Here is a 19,898-nt window from a genome sequence, read left to right as displayed (position 1 = left end):
GTTAATAATTGTTAGCACCCAGTGATCAGCACTAATTGACTTGTATCAGTTTAAATTGCACCCAAATTGAGTGTACATACAATTTTGAGTGCCATATATAGAATTATCGTGTTAATGCATTTGCTCAGATTGTCAGTGTAACAGAACTTTTCTTCTAACAGAATCTTCTGAAGAAGCAAGTTGAGACACGGACCGCTGATGGCCGGAGGAGGATCACCCCTCTTTGCATTGCTCAGCTGGACACAGGGTATCAGATTTAATTTTGTTGTTGATGCATTTTGAGACATTTTCATCTGTACTTTTACATTCCTCATTTACTAAAAAATTAACAGTACTTAAACGGGCTATTGTCCATATCTAGCAGTTAAATATATGTTACTTTCCCTTCTAATTAAAAACTAAGAAATTTTAAGGTTGTAGATGGATGGAGCTCTTATTCTTATTATGGATGGAGCCCGAGTTCATGTAGTTGGCCTGTTACTATTGAACAGATGTGAATATTTGCTACCAGTCTGCAGCTGGCTACTCATGCTGCCATGGATCACGGACATTAAAGCTAAACAGATGTGCAGTCATGGCATGGACTTTGATAGCTTGTCAGATGTGCGTTGGCACTGGTTTGGGACAGTGGGCATGGGTTCATTAGTGCTTTGGGCTCTGTAGGAAGAGCTGTGTAGGAACCATCCTGCTTTGGATTTTGTTACCCATAGATGTGAGGAATAGCAAATTTCTTGAGTGAATACAAGACTTTTGGAAAATTAAAGTGCTGCTAATGTAACATAACATTCTGACCTCTTAATTGCTCTATTTCCTCCTCATGCAAAATTTGACCAATTAAAAAATACAATTACTAACTCCACTGCTTTGTTCCAGGGACTTTTCCACAGCTTTTTTCAATAGCATTCCTATCTCTGGATCACTTGCCGGCTCAATGCTCTCTTCTCAGAGCAATCAGCAGCTATTGTCTTTAGAATCCAACACTACCAATTCATTAAGCACTGCCAAACCATCCATAGAGCCATCGGAAGCCAGTGTAAAAGCAGCAGATGAAACAGGCAACAAAGACAGGTGAGTGCATAGGATAATATGCCGTGAAGAGGATTCTTAGTAAGCTTGCACGGCAATCTGATGGGGCAAATTGTAGAATTCTAGAGCTTTTTTTAAAGGAAGTCAGGTTGGAAATGGGGGAGCGGCTAAGTTGAAAGCACCATGCGGTTTACATTCTTGAAAAGTTATCCTCACTGATCCTACTGGTATTGCCAAGACAGGGAAGTAGGCTTTGGCCTTAAAATCCACCTCGTTCATGTAAGAGGAAGTCTGGGTTTCCACTGACTGTTAAATGTAGAAAGGTTTATAGCAGATGTGAAGAACATGGCATACTTGTAGGAGTGGTTAGAGCTACAGCCTCGGCACCCTGAGGTTGTGGGTTCAAATCCCTCGCAGCTTCTTGTGACCCTGGGCAAGTCACTTAATCCCCCTCATTGCCCCAGGTACACTAGAAAGAGTTTGAGCCCACTGGGACAGATAGGGAAATATAATAAAGTACCTGAATGTAGACCACTTAGGATATAAATGGTATATAAATAATAATAATACTAATTCCCGTCTCTTTTTCTGCCTGAACAGCAGTGTAAATGCTACGCCCACTACCGCACCCTCTGCTGCTTCATCTGCTGTTTTAGCACCACCAGCCAAGATTGAGCCAATGAAAGCACTCGATTCCCGCTTCACAGAGCGATCCAAAGCCACCTCAGGAACTACTGGCATTGCCCATATAAGTCAGACTGCAGTGGATAGGTGAAAAATGTTTTCATGATTATTTGCAGGAGAGATTGGAAGTGTGTAGGTTTGAGGGTTCTGGTTTCTAAAATGTTTGGATTAGTCTCTGAAAATATCAATTGTTGCACAAGTGTTTTTTTTCCACAAACTGCCCAATTTATCTTTTCATCTTCATCATAAACAATTCGACAGAGACTTTATTTTATATTAAATGTTATTTCAGAGGTGAATTTTATTAGACTCCTTTCTTTAAAAAATATGGAGGGGCATAATAATAAAAAAAAAAAACGTCTAAGTCCCCTTTTGGCCTAAGGCCTTAAACGTTGAAAGCAGAAGCAGGAAAAATGTCCATTATCAAAACAAACGTCCAAAAGGAGGGTTTTTTTTGGATAATAGCCTGCCTCTACGTTCAGCTGTTTAAACGCCCAGACCACCACTACATCTAAACTTACACCATATAATCAGCCTAAAAAAGCCTAAGTCCCAAACGTCCAAAACAAGGGCTTTTAGACGAAGGAGGGGCCAGTCCTTCGCCTAAAAGCTGGATTCTGTAACCAGTGTATGTCAAAAAGAACACCGGTTGCAGAATCCCCCCCACCCCAGCAACGATCAGGCCAGGAGGAAGCCCAAGCCCTCCTGGCCCTGCGACCCCCACCCCAGCCGAGAATGATCTGGGCAGGAGGGAGCCCAACCCCTCTTGCCCAGGCAACCCCCACCCGGCCAAGAACGATCCAGGCAGGAGGGAGACATACCCCTCCTGCTAAGGCGACCCCCCACACCGGCCAAGAACGATCTGGGCAGGAAGGATCCCAACTCCTCCTGTCCAGGCAACCCCCCTACCTCCCACCCCCACTAAGATACGGGCAGGAGGGATCCCAGGCCCTCCTGCCCTTGACGCACCCCCATCCCACGATCACCCCCGAACCCCTGATTGGCCCTTCACCCATCGACCCGCAAGACCCCTCCCCGCTGACCCCCCTCAAGCCCCCCATCCCCAATTCCCCTCCCTGTACCTGTAAAAATAGTTGGATGGATGGACGGCCCGCCATCCCTCAAATGGCGGGCCTTAGGGCCTGATTGGCCCAGGCGGCTCAAACCCCGACCACAAGTGGGGCCTGAGGTGCCTGGGCCAACCGGAATCAGCCCAGTAGACTTAGGCCCCTCCTGTGGGCGGGGCCTTAGGCACATGGGCCGGGTTGGGCTCCCTCCTGGCCCGATCGTAGTCAGCAGGGTGGAGGTCGCCATGTCAGGAGGGCTTGAGCTCCGTCCTGGCACGATTGTAGTCGGCGGGGTGGGGGTCGCCTGGGCAGGAGGGCTTGGGCTCCCTCCTGCCCAATCTTGTTGAGAGGGGGTGATGCATCACAGCAGGAGAGATTGGCTATCTCTCCTGCCGCGATAACGATCCAAAGTACCGCAGTTGGGCCCATGTGCCTAAGGCCCCGCACACAGGAGGGGCCTAAGGCTACTGGGCTGATTCCGGTTGGCCCAGGTGCCTCAGGCCCCACCTGTGGTCAGGGTTTAAGCCACCTGTGCCAATCAGGCCCTAAGGCCTGCCATTTGAGGGATGGCGGGCCTGCTGGACGGACTGGCTTGGGACCCATCTGTCTGGCCAACTATTTTTACAGGTATGGGGAGGGGATTGGGGGGGTCAAGGGGTCAGCGGGGGGGTCTCGCGGGTCGGCGGGTGGGGAACCGATCGGGGGTTCGGGGGGGGCAATCGTGGGAGGGGGGTGCATCGAGGGCAGGGGGGCTTGGGCTCCCTCCTGCCCAGATCGTTCTCGGCTGGGTTGGACGTTGCCTAGGCAGGAGGGGTTGGGCTCCCTCCTGCCCATATCATTCTCGACCGGGGTGGGGGGGTCACCTGGGCAGGAGGGCTTGAGCTCCCTCCTGCCCAATCTTGTCGAAGGGGGGTGATGCATCGCGGCAGGAGAGATTGGCTATCTCTCCTGCCGTGATAACGATCTGAAGTGCCGCGGTTGATGGCAGTTCGGGATCGTTATCATGGCAGGAGAGATTGGCTATCTCCCCTGCCGCGATGCGATCATCCCTCTATTCGAACTGCCACAAACCGCGACAGGAGGTCTCGGGCATCTCTCTTGCCGCGGGTCGCAGCAGTTCGGATAGAGGGGTGATCGCCATCGTGACAGGGGAGATAGCCTTCTCTTCTGCCGTGATGGTTGCTGTAGGGGGATGGGTAGGTTGCCGAGCCACTGAGCTGATCGCGGCAGACAATATCAGCTCATCGGGCCCTTTTTCGGCACTTATATCTGTTTTGACTTGGTCTAAGTCAAAACGTATAGGTGCCAACTAGGCAACCTGTCAAAATCTTTGTTTATACCTGCTGTAAGCCTAGGTCTAGGTCGGCCCACCTCCCGCCCTTTCCCCTCCTCTAAAAACGCCTCTTTTCGCTCTATGCGTTTAGAGGCAGGGGAAAGGCCTAAGTTGGTTTTAAATAAGTCTAAAATCAGCTTTGGTTATAGGTACTTGGACGATCAGGCTTTTTGATTGTCCAAGTACCCATTCAGGCCACTTTTTAGACGTGTTTTTGTTTTTTGATTATGAGCCCCATAGCTTCTACTTGTAGGTCACAGCGGCACTGCCCTTATACAAACTTCCATGTTCAAACCCACCAGTTGGTGTTCATTACTGCTCTTTCAAACACTGAAAAAGAAACATAATTATTTTTTTCTTAAATATCTTTATTGGTGAACCAAAACTATACACATCCAACACACACATAATTTCAGTACAGGTTTTTATCCTAACTTGACACACATTAGGGGTCTAATACTAATTTACATAATATACAGTTTACAGGTTTGCCATAGTTATTGTGCAAGAATTTTAAATACAAGTTTTCCTTACAAGTTTCCAAATTTATTTAAAAATTTGTTATACCGGTTAAACAAAGTTTCTAAGCGGCATACAATTTAAAAATTGGGCTTTAACATATAAACAGTATAGAAAAGACCAACAATATAATCAAATGCACATACTCGAACAATAGGAGAAGGGCAAGAGCTACGTTTTTAAAATAGAAAAGAAACATATAAGGTAAAAACATAAGGTCAAGGGCAGGGGAGTCAGGTGAAGAGGTATGTTTTTATTGCTTATATTAGCTTTGTTTACACCTTGATAGTAGTGAACGTTGCTTATAAGATGGGATATGTAAAGTATGATCTCGGTCTCACTAACTTATTTGCTTTGTGGCTCCCTGGCTCTGAAACCCCCTGAAGTGATGCAGTAGTTCCTCTGCTATCTTTCTGATACAGGTTGAAAGACCAAAACTCAGCAAAAGAAGCTAAAGCGAAGGACATCCTGGAAAGCAGTAGTGACAGCGAGGAGAAAATCCCCGCTGTCAAGTCACTGTCTTTGTCCAAGCGCAAACTGGACGTGGAGGGAGAACCTGTGGAGAAGAAGAAGAAAGGCCGTCCACGGAAGGACACCAGACTTGTTCCAGTCACCATAACTGTTCAGGTTTGCCTTCTGCAGCCTTTCTCTGTCTTGCACTCTGTCTGCAGCATTCTCTGTCTTACACCCTCACACTGAACTGTACTTACTTTGAGGTAGAGAATGACACGGTGACAAAATTCATCACCGTCCCCGTCCCCGCGGATAACCGTGGGAAACCATCTTTATGTCATTCTTTAAGGAGAGAGGGAAGAATCAGAGTATGAATGGCCACAACCACTGACCCGCAAGCTTTGCTTTGAAGAATGCTGGTGTAGAAGGACCGAGGTTGAAATAGACACTATAAAATGACATGGGATTATTTCCCATGGTTATCCGCGGGGACGGGAACGGTGATGAATTTTGTCACCGTGTCATTCTCTACTTTGAGGCTTTTCAAGAAGTGAAACTAAACTTCTCTTCTTCTGCTGGCTTCCTTTGTGTGCAGCCTTCCTGGCCACTGACTGGCTGGCTCTTTGAACTGTTTTTCTTCAGGCCCTTTACTTCTTGTTTCTAAATCCAGGGCTTCTCAGCCTGACCTGGAGATCTCTCAACCAGTCAGGCTTTCAGGATATACATGAAATCAGTTTACACGTATGGAGACTGTATTGTAAGCGTATTCCTTGTAGATATCCTGAAACTCCAATTGACTATGGACTCTCTAAGACAGGTTGTGAAGCCCTGATCTAATGTCTAATATTCCATTCATTCCTTCAGCAGTGTCCTCGATCCCACTTAAGGAACAGTTTATAAATCACCCAATCAAAAAAGCTCAAGACAACATACATCAAACAAATAAAGGGGCTCATTTTCTAAACAGAAAAATGTCAAAAAATGGCACAAACCAACTGATGGAATCTTTGCAAAAAAAAAAAAAAAAGTCCACATCACTATTTTTGAAACTCATTTTTAAGATATTTTTCTCCGTGGTTCATCTAGATTTCATGCATGTTGTGGGTGTGTTTTGGGTGGGTCTAATATGGGCTTATGATTTGAACATTTCTCTGCAATAATGGAACATTGTAAAAATGGTCAGGGCAAAAAATAAGACATTTTTGGCTAGACCTGTTTCAGTAAGAAACTTAACAGATGACTACTGGAGGGATAAAGACATGACACCCCCTTTTAACACCCAGTTGTCACTGACCCCCTTCTGCCCCCTAAGAGATGAAAGTGACAGTACATCCAGGCTGTATGATAGCTGCAGATATAATTGCCATTCCTCTTAGAGCAGCAGGCAGGTCCCTGGAGTAGTCTATTATTCAGTGTAGTGGACTGTAGAGAAGGGGAGCCAGGTCCATATCCCACTATCTAGTACACTTGTGGTGGACAATGTGAGCACCCCAAAAACCACAAAATACATACTCAACCCAACATATAGGTGACACCTGCAGACATAAGGGCTATTATAGTGGTGTGCAGTTGGATACAATACATTTTTCTCTATTCCTGAAGGGCTTATTGTACAATATAAGGAGGTTATGTACCTGGGACTTTTTATGTGAAGTTCACTGCAGTGCCTCCTGGGCTGCTCTACTGCTTTGCTGGGATGTCTATGTGGCCAGTCTAGTAAGACTGCTGGCCCCCAGACATCCCAATGACTTGTTTTTATGTTTTTTTTTGTTTAAAAATGGCCCTTAAAGAAAGATATGCTGAGTGCAAAAATGTATAAAATAGGACAGTTTTCAAATCTAAAAGACAGATGCTTTTCTGTTTTGAAAATGACCATGTTTGGCACTGGATTTTTGGATGTTGTTTTGCAAAACGTCCAAAATCAGATTCCATTTGTATTGAAAATGCCCCTCAAAACAATAAATATCAAACACAGATAATACCTGTCAAGACAATTCTGTGCTGAAAACTGTTTCCCTAACCTCTCTCTGGGATTTTTCTGACTGTTCTAAGAATATCCATCATGCATCTAGTAGGACAGGAAGTGGAATACAGAACTATGCCAGCCACTAGGATCCTTTCTAAATGGTAAATGGAATGTGGGCTTAGGAATTAAGGGCCTGCTTCTGTAAACAGCACCTAACTTCTAGGCGCCATTGAGCGCAATTGCCAATCATCCACAGCGCTGTTTATAATTGTCCCAGTAGGCATTGAAAGCTTAGGCATACTCCCATTTATGCCAGGGTTTTCTTGGCCTAAATGATTGCACCTAAGTCAAACATTGACCAGAACCATCTCTAATCTTGCCTACTTGCTGGAAGGCACCTCAGAGGAGATGCAGGCCTCAAAGTAGTAGGCACCTACCACTTAATTTCATTTTTAAAAATTTTTTTAATTGCTTTCTAATGTCCCTATTCAATTAATGTAGCTAATTAAGTCAATTAAGAAAATTAAGCTAGGTGCCTAGCTTGGCTAGGCACACCAATCTAGGTGCTTAACTTCAGGCGCTGTTTATAGAATATGGGCGTAAATGTCTATTGTACTGGAGAAAAATTTTTATTCCATGTATGGAATTCTGATTTGGTTATCTAGATAAGTGGCATATGGCACTACTGCGTTTCAAAACGAGTTCTTTACAATTCATCACTCTGGAGACTTGGGACCTAATCAGAACAGAGCATTCCTTAACAACTGCAGGCTTTTGACTCCTGATGCAGGCCCCTGGCTGAAACACGACTCGTGTCGAGTCTATTTGTAACATTTAAATAAAGCGTTCCCACTTTACACCACTGGTTTTGCCTCCTTCGTTGTGTCATTTATTGGTTGGTTATAATCCACTCATGACAATAAATATTGCAAAGAAAAAACAGTATATCATTGAGGTTTGCTTGTTTAGTATAGCGATAACGGACACATTGGGAAAGTGCTGCGATGAGGGGTTGGGTCTGCAGGGGCTGACGATTCTGCTGTTGCTTTTGGATTCTCTGTTTAGTCCCAAGTTACACCCGTAGCAGAGAAAGATGGTGCATGCCTGTCTACACCAGTGGTAATACTCAAGCTCCCGACTCCTACGCTTCAGAAGTCCTTTGCACTACAGGTAAGGTGGCCGTAGCCTAGGTACAGAAAGACATTGGGCATTGGCGAGACTAGGTCATCTGCCTGTGCAGTAGAAACCACCATAATGTGCTGCCTGATACTACTGTATTGTGATGCTGTATGAGTGCAGAGTGCAGACCTTCCTAGAAGAGAAGTTTTGAAAGTCTTTTTCCATGAGCTCTGCCCAGGGCAAACATTGCTTTTGGTCCTTTCCCTTTTGTTTAGACTTGTGGTTTGCAGGTTTATTATTATTTTTTTTAATCTTTATTCATTTTCAATCTTACATCAAGTGTACAAACATCAAAACATTAAAATTAAATATATCACTTGACAATCTTTCTAATTTATTTTATAATCCATAAAATTACCTCCCTTCCTTCCCATCATTCCCTCTATTATTTTCCCAATATGAATAATATATAAAACCTCCCCCCTCCCAACATTAAACAGTGTTTGCAGGTTTAGACTGACTGGAAGTAGCAGTATGGTACCCAGGAAGATTTTTTGTTTATTTAATTTATTTATTCAATTTTCTATACCGTTCTCCCAGGGGAGCTTGGAATGGTTTACATGAATTTATTCAGGTACTCAAGCATTTTTCCCTGTCTGTCCCGGTGGGCTCACAATCTATCTAATGTATCTGGGGCAATGGGGGGGATTAAGTGACTTGCCCAGGGTCACAAGGAGCAGTGTGGGTTTGAACCCACAACCTCAGGGTGCTGAGCCTGTAGCTTTAACCACTGTGCCACACTCTCTCTTGCGCCCTGCTTGCTTTCCCCTTGTGACAACCTGCTCATCCTCATAATTTTTAGTAGACCTGATACTGCTGGCTAGGGACAGAATTCTTGGAAAAATACACCATGTTCTTTATTGCAGTGTTGGTTTTCATTAGACTCATGCTGATGGTCCATAATAGTCTCATTGCTGGTTCTGTGCCTTGTCTTTGGGGTCTCCAGGTACTGCATCATCTTATAACGATCCCTTAGTTTGCCCCTTCTAAAGGTGATGATTTTCTTTCCTCCTCTCTTTGTAGATATGCTCTGATCCCTCTGTGTATATTGAGGTGGAGAATGATGTGACCACGGTGGGAGGCTGTAAGCTGAGCAGGTTAAAGTGTAACCGGGAAGGCAAGGAGTGGGAAACTGTACTCACAAGCCGAATCCTCACTGCTGCTGGCAGCAGGTAAGAAGAGGAGATATTTCTTTATTTTTATCAAATATACAATCCAAAGTCCTTGATAGCATTAATGCTTTCTCCTTTGGGGTGAGTGACTAGAGGCCTGACTGCAGAGCTTGTGTGCTGCACAGCAGTTTTCCAGCATTGCAAACAGCACTGTTAAATTTCCAAGGCTGCTGGAAGACAGTGACAGAGATGGAATTAGAACCTGTTTTCATATAATAATAATAATAATAATAATAACAGTTTATATACCGCAGGACCGTGAAGTTCTATGCGGCAATAAGGCAGTAGCAATTGTCATTGGAGCTCTTACTACTACTACTTATCACTTATATAGAGCAGTTTAATGTACAGTGCTGCTTACGCCTGGTAGCACTATATAAATGATAAATAGTAGTAGTAGTAGTAGTAGTATTAGCAGTACTGATTGAACTCACAAAACACTTAAAAATTTCAAAACGCGAAATCCACCCTACTTGGAATAGCATACATATCTCTGATTCCCAGGTCCTTGGGTAGGACTCATATTCTTGGAGTTAAAACTAGTCAATACTCGCTGTGATGTGCAAAACATGAAGTTAATAAAAGTAATCAAAATAATGTCTGTCAATACAACTTGTTTTACTAGCCAGAGTTCAAGATAGATACGTAAATAAACATCATACACTTTATATTATGCATATACATATCCATTACAATTTAACAAAATGGATATAAAAATTAAATTTAAAATCATTAATTAGTCTTTGACACAAGAGCAACAATTTTACTTCCTGGCCAAGGAATTGTAGGAGTTTTTCCTTAAGCCACCAACACATATCTGCGTTTGGCGTAATAAAGCCAGATGATTAAATTTGCAGATAATCAAAACTATTCAAAGTTAACACATAGGGCCTGAAAAATTATAGTAACACCTTAAAAGAACTGGAAGACTGGGCATCCAAATGGCAGATGAAATTTAATGTGTCCAAATGCAAAGTGATGCACATAGGGAAGAATAATCCAAATCATAATTACCAGATGCTAGGGTCCACCTTATGGGTCAGCATTCAAGAAAAAGATCTAGGTGTCATTGTAGACAATATGCTGAAATCTTCTGTGCAGTGTACAGCGGCAGCCAAAAAAGCAAAAAGTCTGCTAGGAATTATTAGGAAAGGAATGGTAAATAAAACTGAGACTATTATAATGCCCCTATTTCGCTCCATGATGTGGCCTCATCTCAAATACATTGATGTATCTGGCTGATGTATAACACAAAAAAGTTTTTTTTACAAGGAAGAGAATATCGCTGAATTATCCAAGGTGATACAGTTAGTTCACCCTTTATACCTTGTATCCAAAAAAGGTTTCAATGCTAGTCTTTAGACCCTCAGAGACGCCACCAGAAGATCACATTATCATATCTTCTGGCTTTACGCACCTAATCGTCACTGGGTCACACCATATATTGACCCAGTGACGATTAGGTGCGTAAAGCCAGAAGATATGATAATGTGATCTTCTGGTGGCGTCTCTGAGGGTCTAAAGACTAGCATTGAAACCTTTTTTGGATACAAGGTATAAAGGGTGAACTAACTGTATCACCTTGGATAATCAGCTCATCTCAAATACTGCATTCCATTCTGGTCACACTATATCAAAAAAGATCTAATTGAATTAGAAAATTTTCAAAGAAGACCTGCCAAAATGATAAAGGTAATGGAACCCTTCTAATATGAAGAAAGGCTAAAAAGGTTAGGGTTCTCCAGTTTGGAAAAGAGATGGTTGAGTGGAAATATGATTGAGGTCTACAAAATCCTGAATGGTGAAGAATGGGTAAGTGAATCAAGGTTTTTTTTGTTGTTTTGTTTACTCATTCAGAAATTACAAAAACTAGGGGACACTTGATGAGGTTTTGCAGAAATACCAAGCAAATAGGAGGAAATATTTTTTCACTCAATAAATATTTAAGCTCGAACTCGTTGCTAGAGGATATGGTAATAGCATATCTGGATTTAGGAAATGTTTGGACAAGTTCCTGGAAGAAAAACCCAAAGTCTGCTATTGAGACAGTCACGGGGAAAGCCACGACTTGCCCTGGGATTGGTAACATGGAATGTTGCTACTATTTGGGTTTCAGCCAGATACTTGTGACCTGGATTGGCCACTGTTGGAAATGAAATACTAGGCTCATTGGTCTGACCCAGTATGGCTATTCTTATGTTCTTCTGTAAAAGTTGATAAAGTTAGAAAGAAGACTCAGGGCATTTAAGATGCGAAAATAAGGGATTTGTATATAGGTCACATCTCTTCAGTAGTAATTCAGGATGAATTACATTCAGGTGTAGTAGAAATTTTCCCATCTCTGGAGGATAACAGTCTAAGGCAATGGAAGTGACTTGCGAAAGATCAAAAAGAGCCACTGTGGGATTTGAACCAGCTTTCCTAGTTCTCAATCAGTTGCTGTAACCAATAGGTTACTCCTGCACTAAAGGTTTAGGTTTACTGCTGCCTGGCTGAAGAGGTGCGGAGTGAGGATCTGTTAAGGGGAAGAAAAACTCCATTGGAATATCTTAACCTACTGAAACACAAGTCTTTACCTTTTCTCAAGTTTGAATGCAGATATTTCATTGTCCTTTTCGTTTACTTTTTTAGTTCAGTACTCTGCTTTTACAGCAAAGTCAGTTTAGGCAGTAGTGTAACCTTTAGAGCAGTGTCTCTCAAACTTGTGTGCCACAGTACAGTGGCGTGCCATGAGAGATTCCAGAATTTTACTTTATTTTTTAAAATTCCCTTCATAAGTATACACTAGAATAGATGATATGTAAGCTGTGTATGCAAGAGTCTGTTAATGAATGTCTATGTATGTAAGGATACAACCGCCCAGACAAGCATCATTCTTTGACTTGATTGGTTCTTGAAAACTAACGGCAAATAATTTTAGTTCTAATTTTTTTATACAGTAGTTATCCTAACTTGAGCAACAGAGCAATCAAGGCTTTGTTACCATTTAAATCTTCTTATCTTTGCGAACTTGAATTTTCAGCTCTGACAGAAAGAGAACAACTGCAGATGGTAGATGATGAAATGCGTATTTGCTTGTCGACTATCGAACTATGTTTTGAGTTAATTTGCACTCAGAAAATTGTGCATCCATCGCATTGATTAGCAATTCTATTCTATCTACTTTAGTTTCACCATTGTTACATTTACCCATACATAACTTAAAGAACTTTAAATAAATAACTCTCAAATTTAACTTTATGCTGGTTTGCAATTTTATAATTTCAGTTATAATGTGCTGCGAAAAACATTTGCTCCATTTAGTGTGCCAGAGCTAAGAAAGTTTGAGAAATGTTTTAGTTTAGATTAGTATTTTAGGTTACATTTCAGAGCATAAGATAAGATCAGATTAGGACACAGATTAGTGTTTAATTTTTACCCACTCTTCCCAACTCCCATTTACCCCTGGCCTAATCTCTAATTTATAAGCCCTTGAATCAATTAGAAGGCTAAAAAAGTAATTAGTTAATCTCTATTAGCTAGTAATTAGCTCTAAAGAAATAGTCTAAGAAATCCTGGGAGGGTAACCTACCAATTACAACATTACAAACTAAAAATTAAAATTAAACATTACCATAGCTTAACATATAATTAGCAATCATTGTGGACCTTAATGTACATTTTCTAACTCCTGAAGCAACTTAACAAAGAAATCACCAATATTTAAGATGCAGGCAGCAGTCTAGCTGCAAGATGGGGGGGGGGGGGGTATCCAGTCTTTTGCTTCACATGTTTGATTATCTCCCAGTTGGTGAAATGTCTTATGTATGTGTTCAGTGCAAAGAGCTCCTAGCTCTCGGGGAATGGGTCTGATCTCTTGAGGCTAGATTAGCAGACTTGGAGGAGCTGAGGGAGACAGAGAGGTACATAGATGAGACCTACAGGGACATTGTAGAAAAGTCCCATATCCAGTCCAGCAGCCTCTGTGCTACCTCGGAGGAGGGAGGCCTTCTTAAAGAAGAGCATCACTCTGAAGTTGGAGACAATCCTGTAGCCAAGACCTGCCCACCAGGGGATGCAATGTCCTCCCGCACCGAGGATGTGTTTTGAGGGGCTTCTGCCCAGGAGGGAGGGGTTAGGACAGCCAGTATAGAGGGAGATTCAATCATTAGGCATATAGATAGCTGGGTGGCTGGTGGACATGAGATTCAATTGGTCACTTGCCTGCCTGGTACAAAGGTGGTGGACATCACCTGGATAAGATTTTATACAGTGCTGTGGAAGAACCTGCTGTCTTGGTGCATGTGGGTACCAATGACATAGGGAAATGTGGTAGAGAGGTTCTGGAAGCCAAATTTAGGCTCTTGGATAGGAAGATAAAATTCAGAACCTCCAAGGTAGCATTTTCAGAAATGCTCCCTGTTCCATGCACAGAACCCAAGAGACAGGCAGAGCTCCGGAGTCTCAATGCATGGATGAGATGATGGTGCAGGGAGGAGGGTTTTAGATTTGTTAGGAACTGGGCGACATATTGGGAAAGGGGGAACCTATTCCGCAAAGATGGGCTCCCCTTTAACCAGGGTAGAACCTTGCTGGTGATGTCAGCATTTAAAAAGGAGATAGAGCAGCTTTTAAATTAGAAATTGGGGAAGGCCGACAATTGCTCAAAAGAGCATAGTTTGAGACAAGGTATCTTTAAAAGATTTCATCATAAAAGTGAAGACTGAGCATCCCGATAGTGAGATTGCCATATAGGCAACAGTACACCAGGTTTCCTTAAATACAGAGCAAACTGATTTTAAAGATTGCAAATTATCCATGCCAACTGCTGAGCAAACTGTAAATAGATATGACAAATATTGTTTGAAATGTCTGTATGCAAATGCCAGAAGCCTAAGAAACAAGATGGGAGAGTTAGAATGTATTGCACTAAATGAAAAGATAGATATAATAGGCATCTCTGAGACCTGGTGGAAGGAAGATAATTAATGGGACATTGTCATATCGGGGTACAAGTTATATCGTAGTGATAGGGTGGATCGAATCAGTGGAGGCGTAGTGTTATATGTTATGGAGGACCTTCAATTGAATGGACTGAAAATTCTATAGGAGCAGAAACACACCTTGGAATCCCAATGGGTAGAAATTCCATGTGCAAGGGGGAAAAGGATAGTGATAGGAGTGTATTACCATCCACTGAACCAGGATGACTGGAAAGATATTGAAATGTTATCAGAAACTAGGGAGGCTAACAAACTGGATAACACTGGAAAGAGTTGGAAATCACTACACTATTATTTCAAACAACTCTCTTCTACTGAAAGACAAACCGGTAGCTTCCAGAAAATAATTCATAAATTGGACAAAAATTTACAATTTACAGAGGAAACTACAAATGGCAATTTACTGTTGCGCCTACATGTTCTGATTTTTTTTTTGCTGGCTTCCTGTTTGAATGGAATATAGCACACAAGATTAACCTACTGATAAATAAGCTGGTAGACCTAGAACATAAAAGATATAGCAGAGTTTTTTTTTATGACCTGTGATGACAGTGGACGTACTTTGACACGGCTGTGTGCCATTTGTAATTTCCCCTATAAATGCTGAGGTCTTTTTTTTCTCCACTTTATGAATCATTTTCTGGAGGCTACTGGTTTGTTTTTCAGAAGAGAGTTGCTTGAGATAATAGTGTAGTGATTTCAACTACCCTAATATTGACTGGGTAAATGTAACATCAGGACATGCTAGAGAGAGATAAAATTCCTTGATGAAATCAAAGCTGACAAGAGGTGAAGCAATTCTAGATCTAGTTCTTAGTGGAGCGCATGAATTGGTGCAGGAGGTAATGGTGCTGGGGCCACTTGATAGCAGTGATCATATCATGATCAGATTTGATATAATCCCCGGAATAAGTTCACACAGGAAATCCAATACAACAGCACTTAACTTTAAAAAGGAGACTGATAACATGAGGAGAATGGTAAAAAAAAGAAACTTAAAGGTGCAGCTGCAAAGTCAAAAATATACATCAGGTGTTGGATGTTATTCAGAAATACCATTCTGAAAGTCCAGACTAGATATATTCCATGTATTAAAAAAGGAGGAAAGGAGACCAAACAGCAGACAGTCTGATTAATGAGTGAGGTGAAGAAAGCTATTAGAGCTAAAAGAGAATCCATGAGAAAGTGGAAGAAAGAGCCGACTGAAAATAATTGTAAACAACACAAGGAATGTCAAGTCAAATGCAAGGCTAATAAGGAAGGCAAAGAGAGACCTTGTAAAGAAGATTGAGCTGGAAGCAAAATCACACAGTAAAAACTTTTTTAGGTATATTAAAAGCAAGATTCTTGGTATAGAAAAGTGATTGGTATTGCTATTATTGGCAGGCTGGTATTTTATTTTGCTGAAGAATGTGGTGAAAAATCATTTAGCTTAGCTGGGTTTAAAAAAGGTTTGGATAATTTCCTAAAAGAGAAGTCCATACTAGGCCATTATTGAGATGGCTTAGGGAAATCCACTGCTTATTCCTAGGATAAGCAGCATAAAATCTGTTTTTACTACTTGGGTTCTAGCTAGGTAGTTGGGACCTGAGTTGGCCACTGTTGGAAAAGGGATATTGGGCTTGATGGAACTCCGTTGTGTCCCAGTATGGCAATTCTTATGTTCTTATGTCTTCTGAGTATGACCAAGTCTGTCTCAAAGGACTGTGAATTTATGAATTTGTCTGTTGTAATCCGCCTTGAACCAATTTAGGAAGCTGGTGAACAATAAGACTCATAACTGTGGTGCCCTGAGCCAACTCTTTCATTGGTGCCCCCCCCCCCCACACACACAATGTGGTAGTTCTTCCTCTCCTCCTCCCCCCCCCCACCCCACCGCATCTGAGATCTACTAACACCCCCTCTCTCTCAAGCCCTCCTCCCTCCTGCTGGACCTGATGAGGTACTGGCTTAGGGCACTTGTGAGAAAGGGTGCCACTATACGCAGTTTACTTAAATATTTGTGTCCCGAATTCAAAATCGAGTGTCGGGTCATCTCTCCCGAGTCATGTTAGCCTAAAGATAAGTAAGTTTTTATACACTAACTATATGGGACTTTCAGTAGAGTTAAGAATAAAGATAACTATTAAACATTTGAAGATCAGATTAGAATTACGGGTGTGAAAGCCGATGATGAGAGCCATGTAAGTCTTCCTGCTGCCAAAATTTATTACAGCGGTGGAGCTGAGGTTTTCTCGCAAACCTAAAAGAAGGTTCGACACTCGATTTTGAATTCGGAACCCAAATATTTAAGTGAATTCTTAATAGGTCCGAATTTATAGTGGAATATTTGAAAGCTGACCATACAGAAGTGGGCTTTAATATACGCAGCTTAGCATCTAGCATCTTGGAGTTTGAGGATAGACTGAACTGGGATTTTGGCACCCTTTATCACTGGTGTCCTGAACCACGGCCTGCTCAACCTGTGGACCAGGTGAGGCACTAAGTATGACTTTGGAGAACATAAACTTTCTCCCACCTCTATATTTTTGGTTTCTTCACATTTATTCCTCACTTAAGTTTCAAGCTTCCATTGCACTGGATCCAGTGGAATTCTAAATGAGGAATGATTAAATTAGATCATCGATACAAATCAACAGTCTTCAGCAATAAAACAATAACTATCCAAATGAAAATGACAGGAGGCCACTGTTAGTTAAAAGTAGCTATAAATAACAGTATTTTCATTTCTTAAATCCCTTCCCCCCACCCCAATAATCCTCATGTGATCTGATCTGCAAGTTCCACAATTGTAGGTCAGTGTGAGGCATGCTTCCTTCAGAAACTGAACTGACAGGATCTGTATATTCCAGTTTGGGTGAGAAGGTCAAAGTCATTTTTTAAAATTCCTTTTTATTGATGCATAGATGAAAAACACAATCCTTAAAGGACACCAAACTTTAAAAGGATAACCATAAAGATCTTCAAAAAGTTTTTTTTTTCCATTAACCTCATTCTCATGACTGAGGAGCTCTTCTTACCTTTCCAGTGACGTGGTGTGCGTGGCCTGTGAGAAAAGAACCCTGTCTGTATTCTCAGGTTGTGGGCGTCGCCTGCTTCCAGCGCTCATCCTCCCCTCGCCCATTTCGACCTTACACTGTACAGGCTCCTTTGTGATGGCTCTGACTGCCGCTGCCACGCTATCTGTGTGGTGAGTATATGTTCACTTACTGTTATGCAGCATTACCATTCACCATTATAGCAATGCCATAATATCACTCCCTTTCACTTTTTCTCAGGGATATCCAAAAGCAGTCAGTGGTGGTGAAAGATGAGTCTCTGCAGACTGTTTTATTAGGTAAGAAAATCATACTCTTCAGTTAAGAGATGTTGGCTTTTGTGATGACAGAAGTTTGACAATGTTTCCTACTGGCTTAAGTCACAATTGTAGTGGTCGATATAGCAGTTTTAAACATGGATGTCCATGAGATTGTGGCTGCGTCTACAAAGTGGCGTCTATGTCTAAGTATCAATTATCGCTTGTTAAGACCCTTAATTGGCTAATTAACTACTTAGATTGGACACGTAAAGCACGCCTAATTTTAGGCATGACTAAGGCACCCTTTATAGAATCGGGGCCTCAGTGACTGTTGCTAAATGCATAGACCCTTTTGAATATTTGGCCCCATTAATCTAACATAGAAAGCTAACGTGCATCCTCACCTTTCCCTACCTCTTCCCCATTTCTATACACTAAACAATTTTCATTGCCTATAAGCACCAAGCAATAGAACATTTATGCCTACAGTTATAGAAATGGTCTCACATACGTTTTCCTAGAAACTCTGAATTAAGGGACAGTTTCACCACAAATGACTAAACGATCCTATCCCAATTCCATTTTCCAGTGTAAAGCGGAGGTGTTATGATCCCATTTATTATTCAGCCTCTGTACCCCAGTAAAAACATGAACCCGGTACTGACCAAAGTTAATGATATGGAACATTTTAAGAAATACTCTCAAAAAGATTTATAAATCTTTGCCTAAAAGTTACTCCTATTCCTTAATATAATAATGTGAAGGGCCATTGTCTCCACAGCTTAGGATCTAAAAAGAACAAAATCAGATCTTTCTTTCTCAACCTCTAGAGCAATCTAGTACATATGGGTTATACCCAATTACCAACAGAGAGAGGCAGAGATATACACGCTGTGAGTTCTGCCCTATAAGAGGCATCGTGCAGCTCAGCAACCCCAGTATTCTTGTTTCCAGCAGATAGTAGCAGGCATCAAATGCAGTGTGGTCTGGTCTGATCTGGTCTGGCTACTGCTTCTAGGTTCATTTATGAGAACTGATTGCCTAGTTCAATTCTCACAGGCAGTTGGATGAGAATACCTAGAGGAGTCCAGGTTCCAACTCTATCTTTGGGAGATATTTTCTCTTTCTTATTTTAACTCTGTCCCTCTCCCCCCCAACCCTCCCATTTTGGCTCAAGGAAAGAAACAGTAAATTCAGCAGAGATTTCTTGCTATTTCTGCCTGTCCATCAGCAACAAGAGGGAATGCTTGTACCACTGTATTCCACCTCCATCGGTGCAATCAGCCAGTCTGGGAGCAACATCAGGTGATTGAGATATCTCTGGGAAGTTCACTGTGGTGTATGGTAAGCTTGCCATCCATTGTAGTTGAGGGGGCAGAAATTGATTGAGAAGATTCTTATTTCATCTGCAGAGACCGTCTTGGGCCAGTATCATTGCTCAGAGCCCTTCCTCCCCTTAGAGAGTTCAACACATCAGCTTCTGCAGCATTGGTGGAGAGCAAGAGTAACAGAAAATGGAAGCACCAGCCGAACATATTCAAAACAGTGCTTGCAATGAAGTGCATGATGGAGCAGTGCTAGAATATGTGGCCTTTTGTTCCGCATCATCTGGATTATTGTAATTCTTTTAGCAGGGGTTCCTCTGTACTTGCTTAGATGGTTACAATTTATGCAACACATGGCTATAAAGTTACTTTATCCTGCACAAAAAGGGATCATTTTATTCCCCTCCTGTTTCAGCAATGCCTTTGATACAGTTCCTTACAGAAGATTCTTGAATAACTTGAGAGGGCTGAACTAGGACCCAAAGTGGTGAACTGGTTGACCGACAGGCAAGAGAGGGTGGTGATAAATGGAATTCGCTTGGAGGAAAGAAAAGTGAGTAATGGAGTGCCTCTGGGGTTGGTACTGGGGCCAGTTCTGTTTAATATATTTGTTTGCTATTTTGCAGACAGTACAAAGATAGCCAAAAAAATTAGAAGTATGGGCAAAGGTTTGGCAGTTAAAATTTAATGCAAATAAGTGCAGAAATCCTAAAGGAGATGTACAAAATAAGAGGAGAGAGATTGATAAACACAACTCAGAAAAAGAACCTTGGGGTAATGGTGTCTGAGGATCTCAAAGTGACAAAACATGGCCAAAAGGATGCTAAGGTGCATAGAGAAGGGTATAACCAGCAGAAGAAAGGAGATGTTGATGACCCATACAAGTCTTAGGTG

At 42.0% G+C, this 19,898-nt stretch overlaps 1 protein-coding gene across 3 annotated transcripts in view; it reads left to right on the top strand.

Annotated features, from left to right (window-relative positions):
• LOC117364668 (protein HIRA) overlaps nt 1-19,898 on the top strand; it is a 111,607-nt gene that overhangs the window by 53,110 nt on the left and 38,599 nt on the right. For all 3 annotated transcript variants that reach the window (XR_004540293.1, XM_033954121.1, XM_033954122.1), the window contains exons 13-20: nt 162-247; nt 874-1,068; nt 1,627-1,797; nt 5,052-5,256; nt 8,114-8,218; nt 9,251-9,399; nt 17,410-17,571; nt 17,660-17,718. Coding sequence is in view for 2 of the 3 variants with exons in the window: in XM_033954121.1 (XP_033810012.1) it covers nt 162-247; nt 874-1,068; nt 1,627-1,797; nt 5,052-5,256; nt 8,114-8,218; nt 9,251-9,399; nt 17,410-17,571; nt 17,660-17,718 (1,132 nt within the window). In the remaining variant the exon portion in view is untranslated. The remainder of the gene's footprint in view (nt 1-161; nt 248-873; nt 1,069-1,626; nt 1,798-5,051; nt 5,257-8,113; nt 8,219-9,250; nt 9,400-17,409; nt 17,572-17,659; nt 17,719-19,898) is intronic.

This window comes from Geotrypetes seraphini, chromosome 8 (genome assembly GCF_902459505.1).
Source record: "Geotrypetes seraphini chromosome 8, aGeoSer1.1, whole genome shotgun sequence".
NCBI lineage: Eukaryota > Metazoa > Chordata > Amphibia > Gymnophiona > Dermophiidae > Geotrypetes > Geotrypetes seraphini.
The sequence above is the reverse complement of the archived record's forward strand: the minus strand, read 5'-3'. Positions and strand labels throughout refer to the sequence as shown.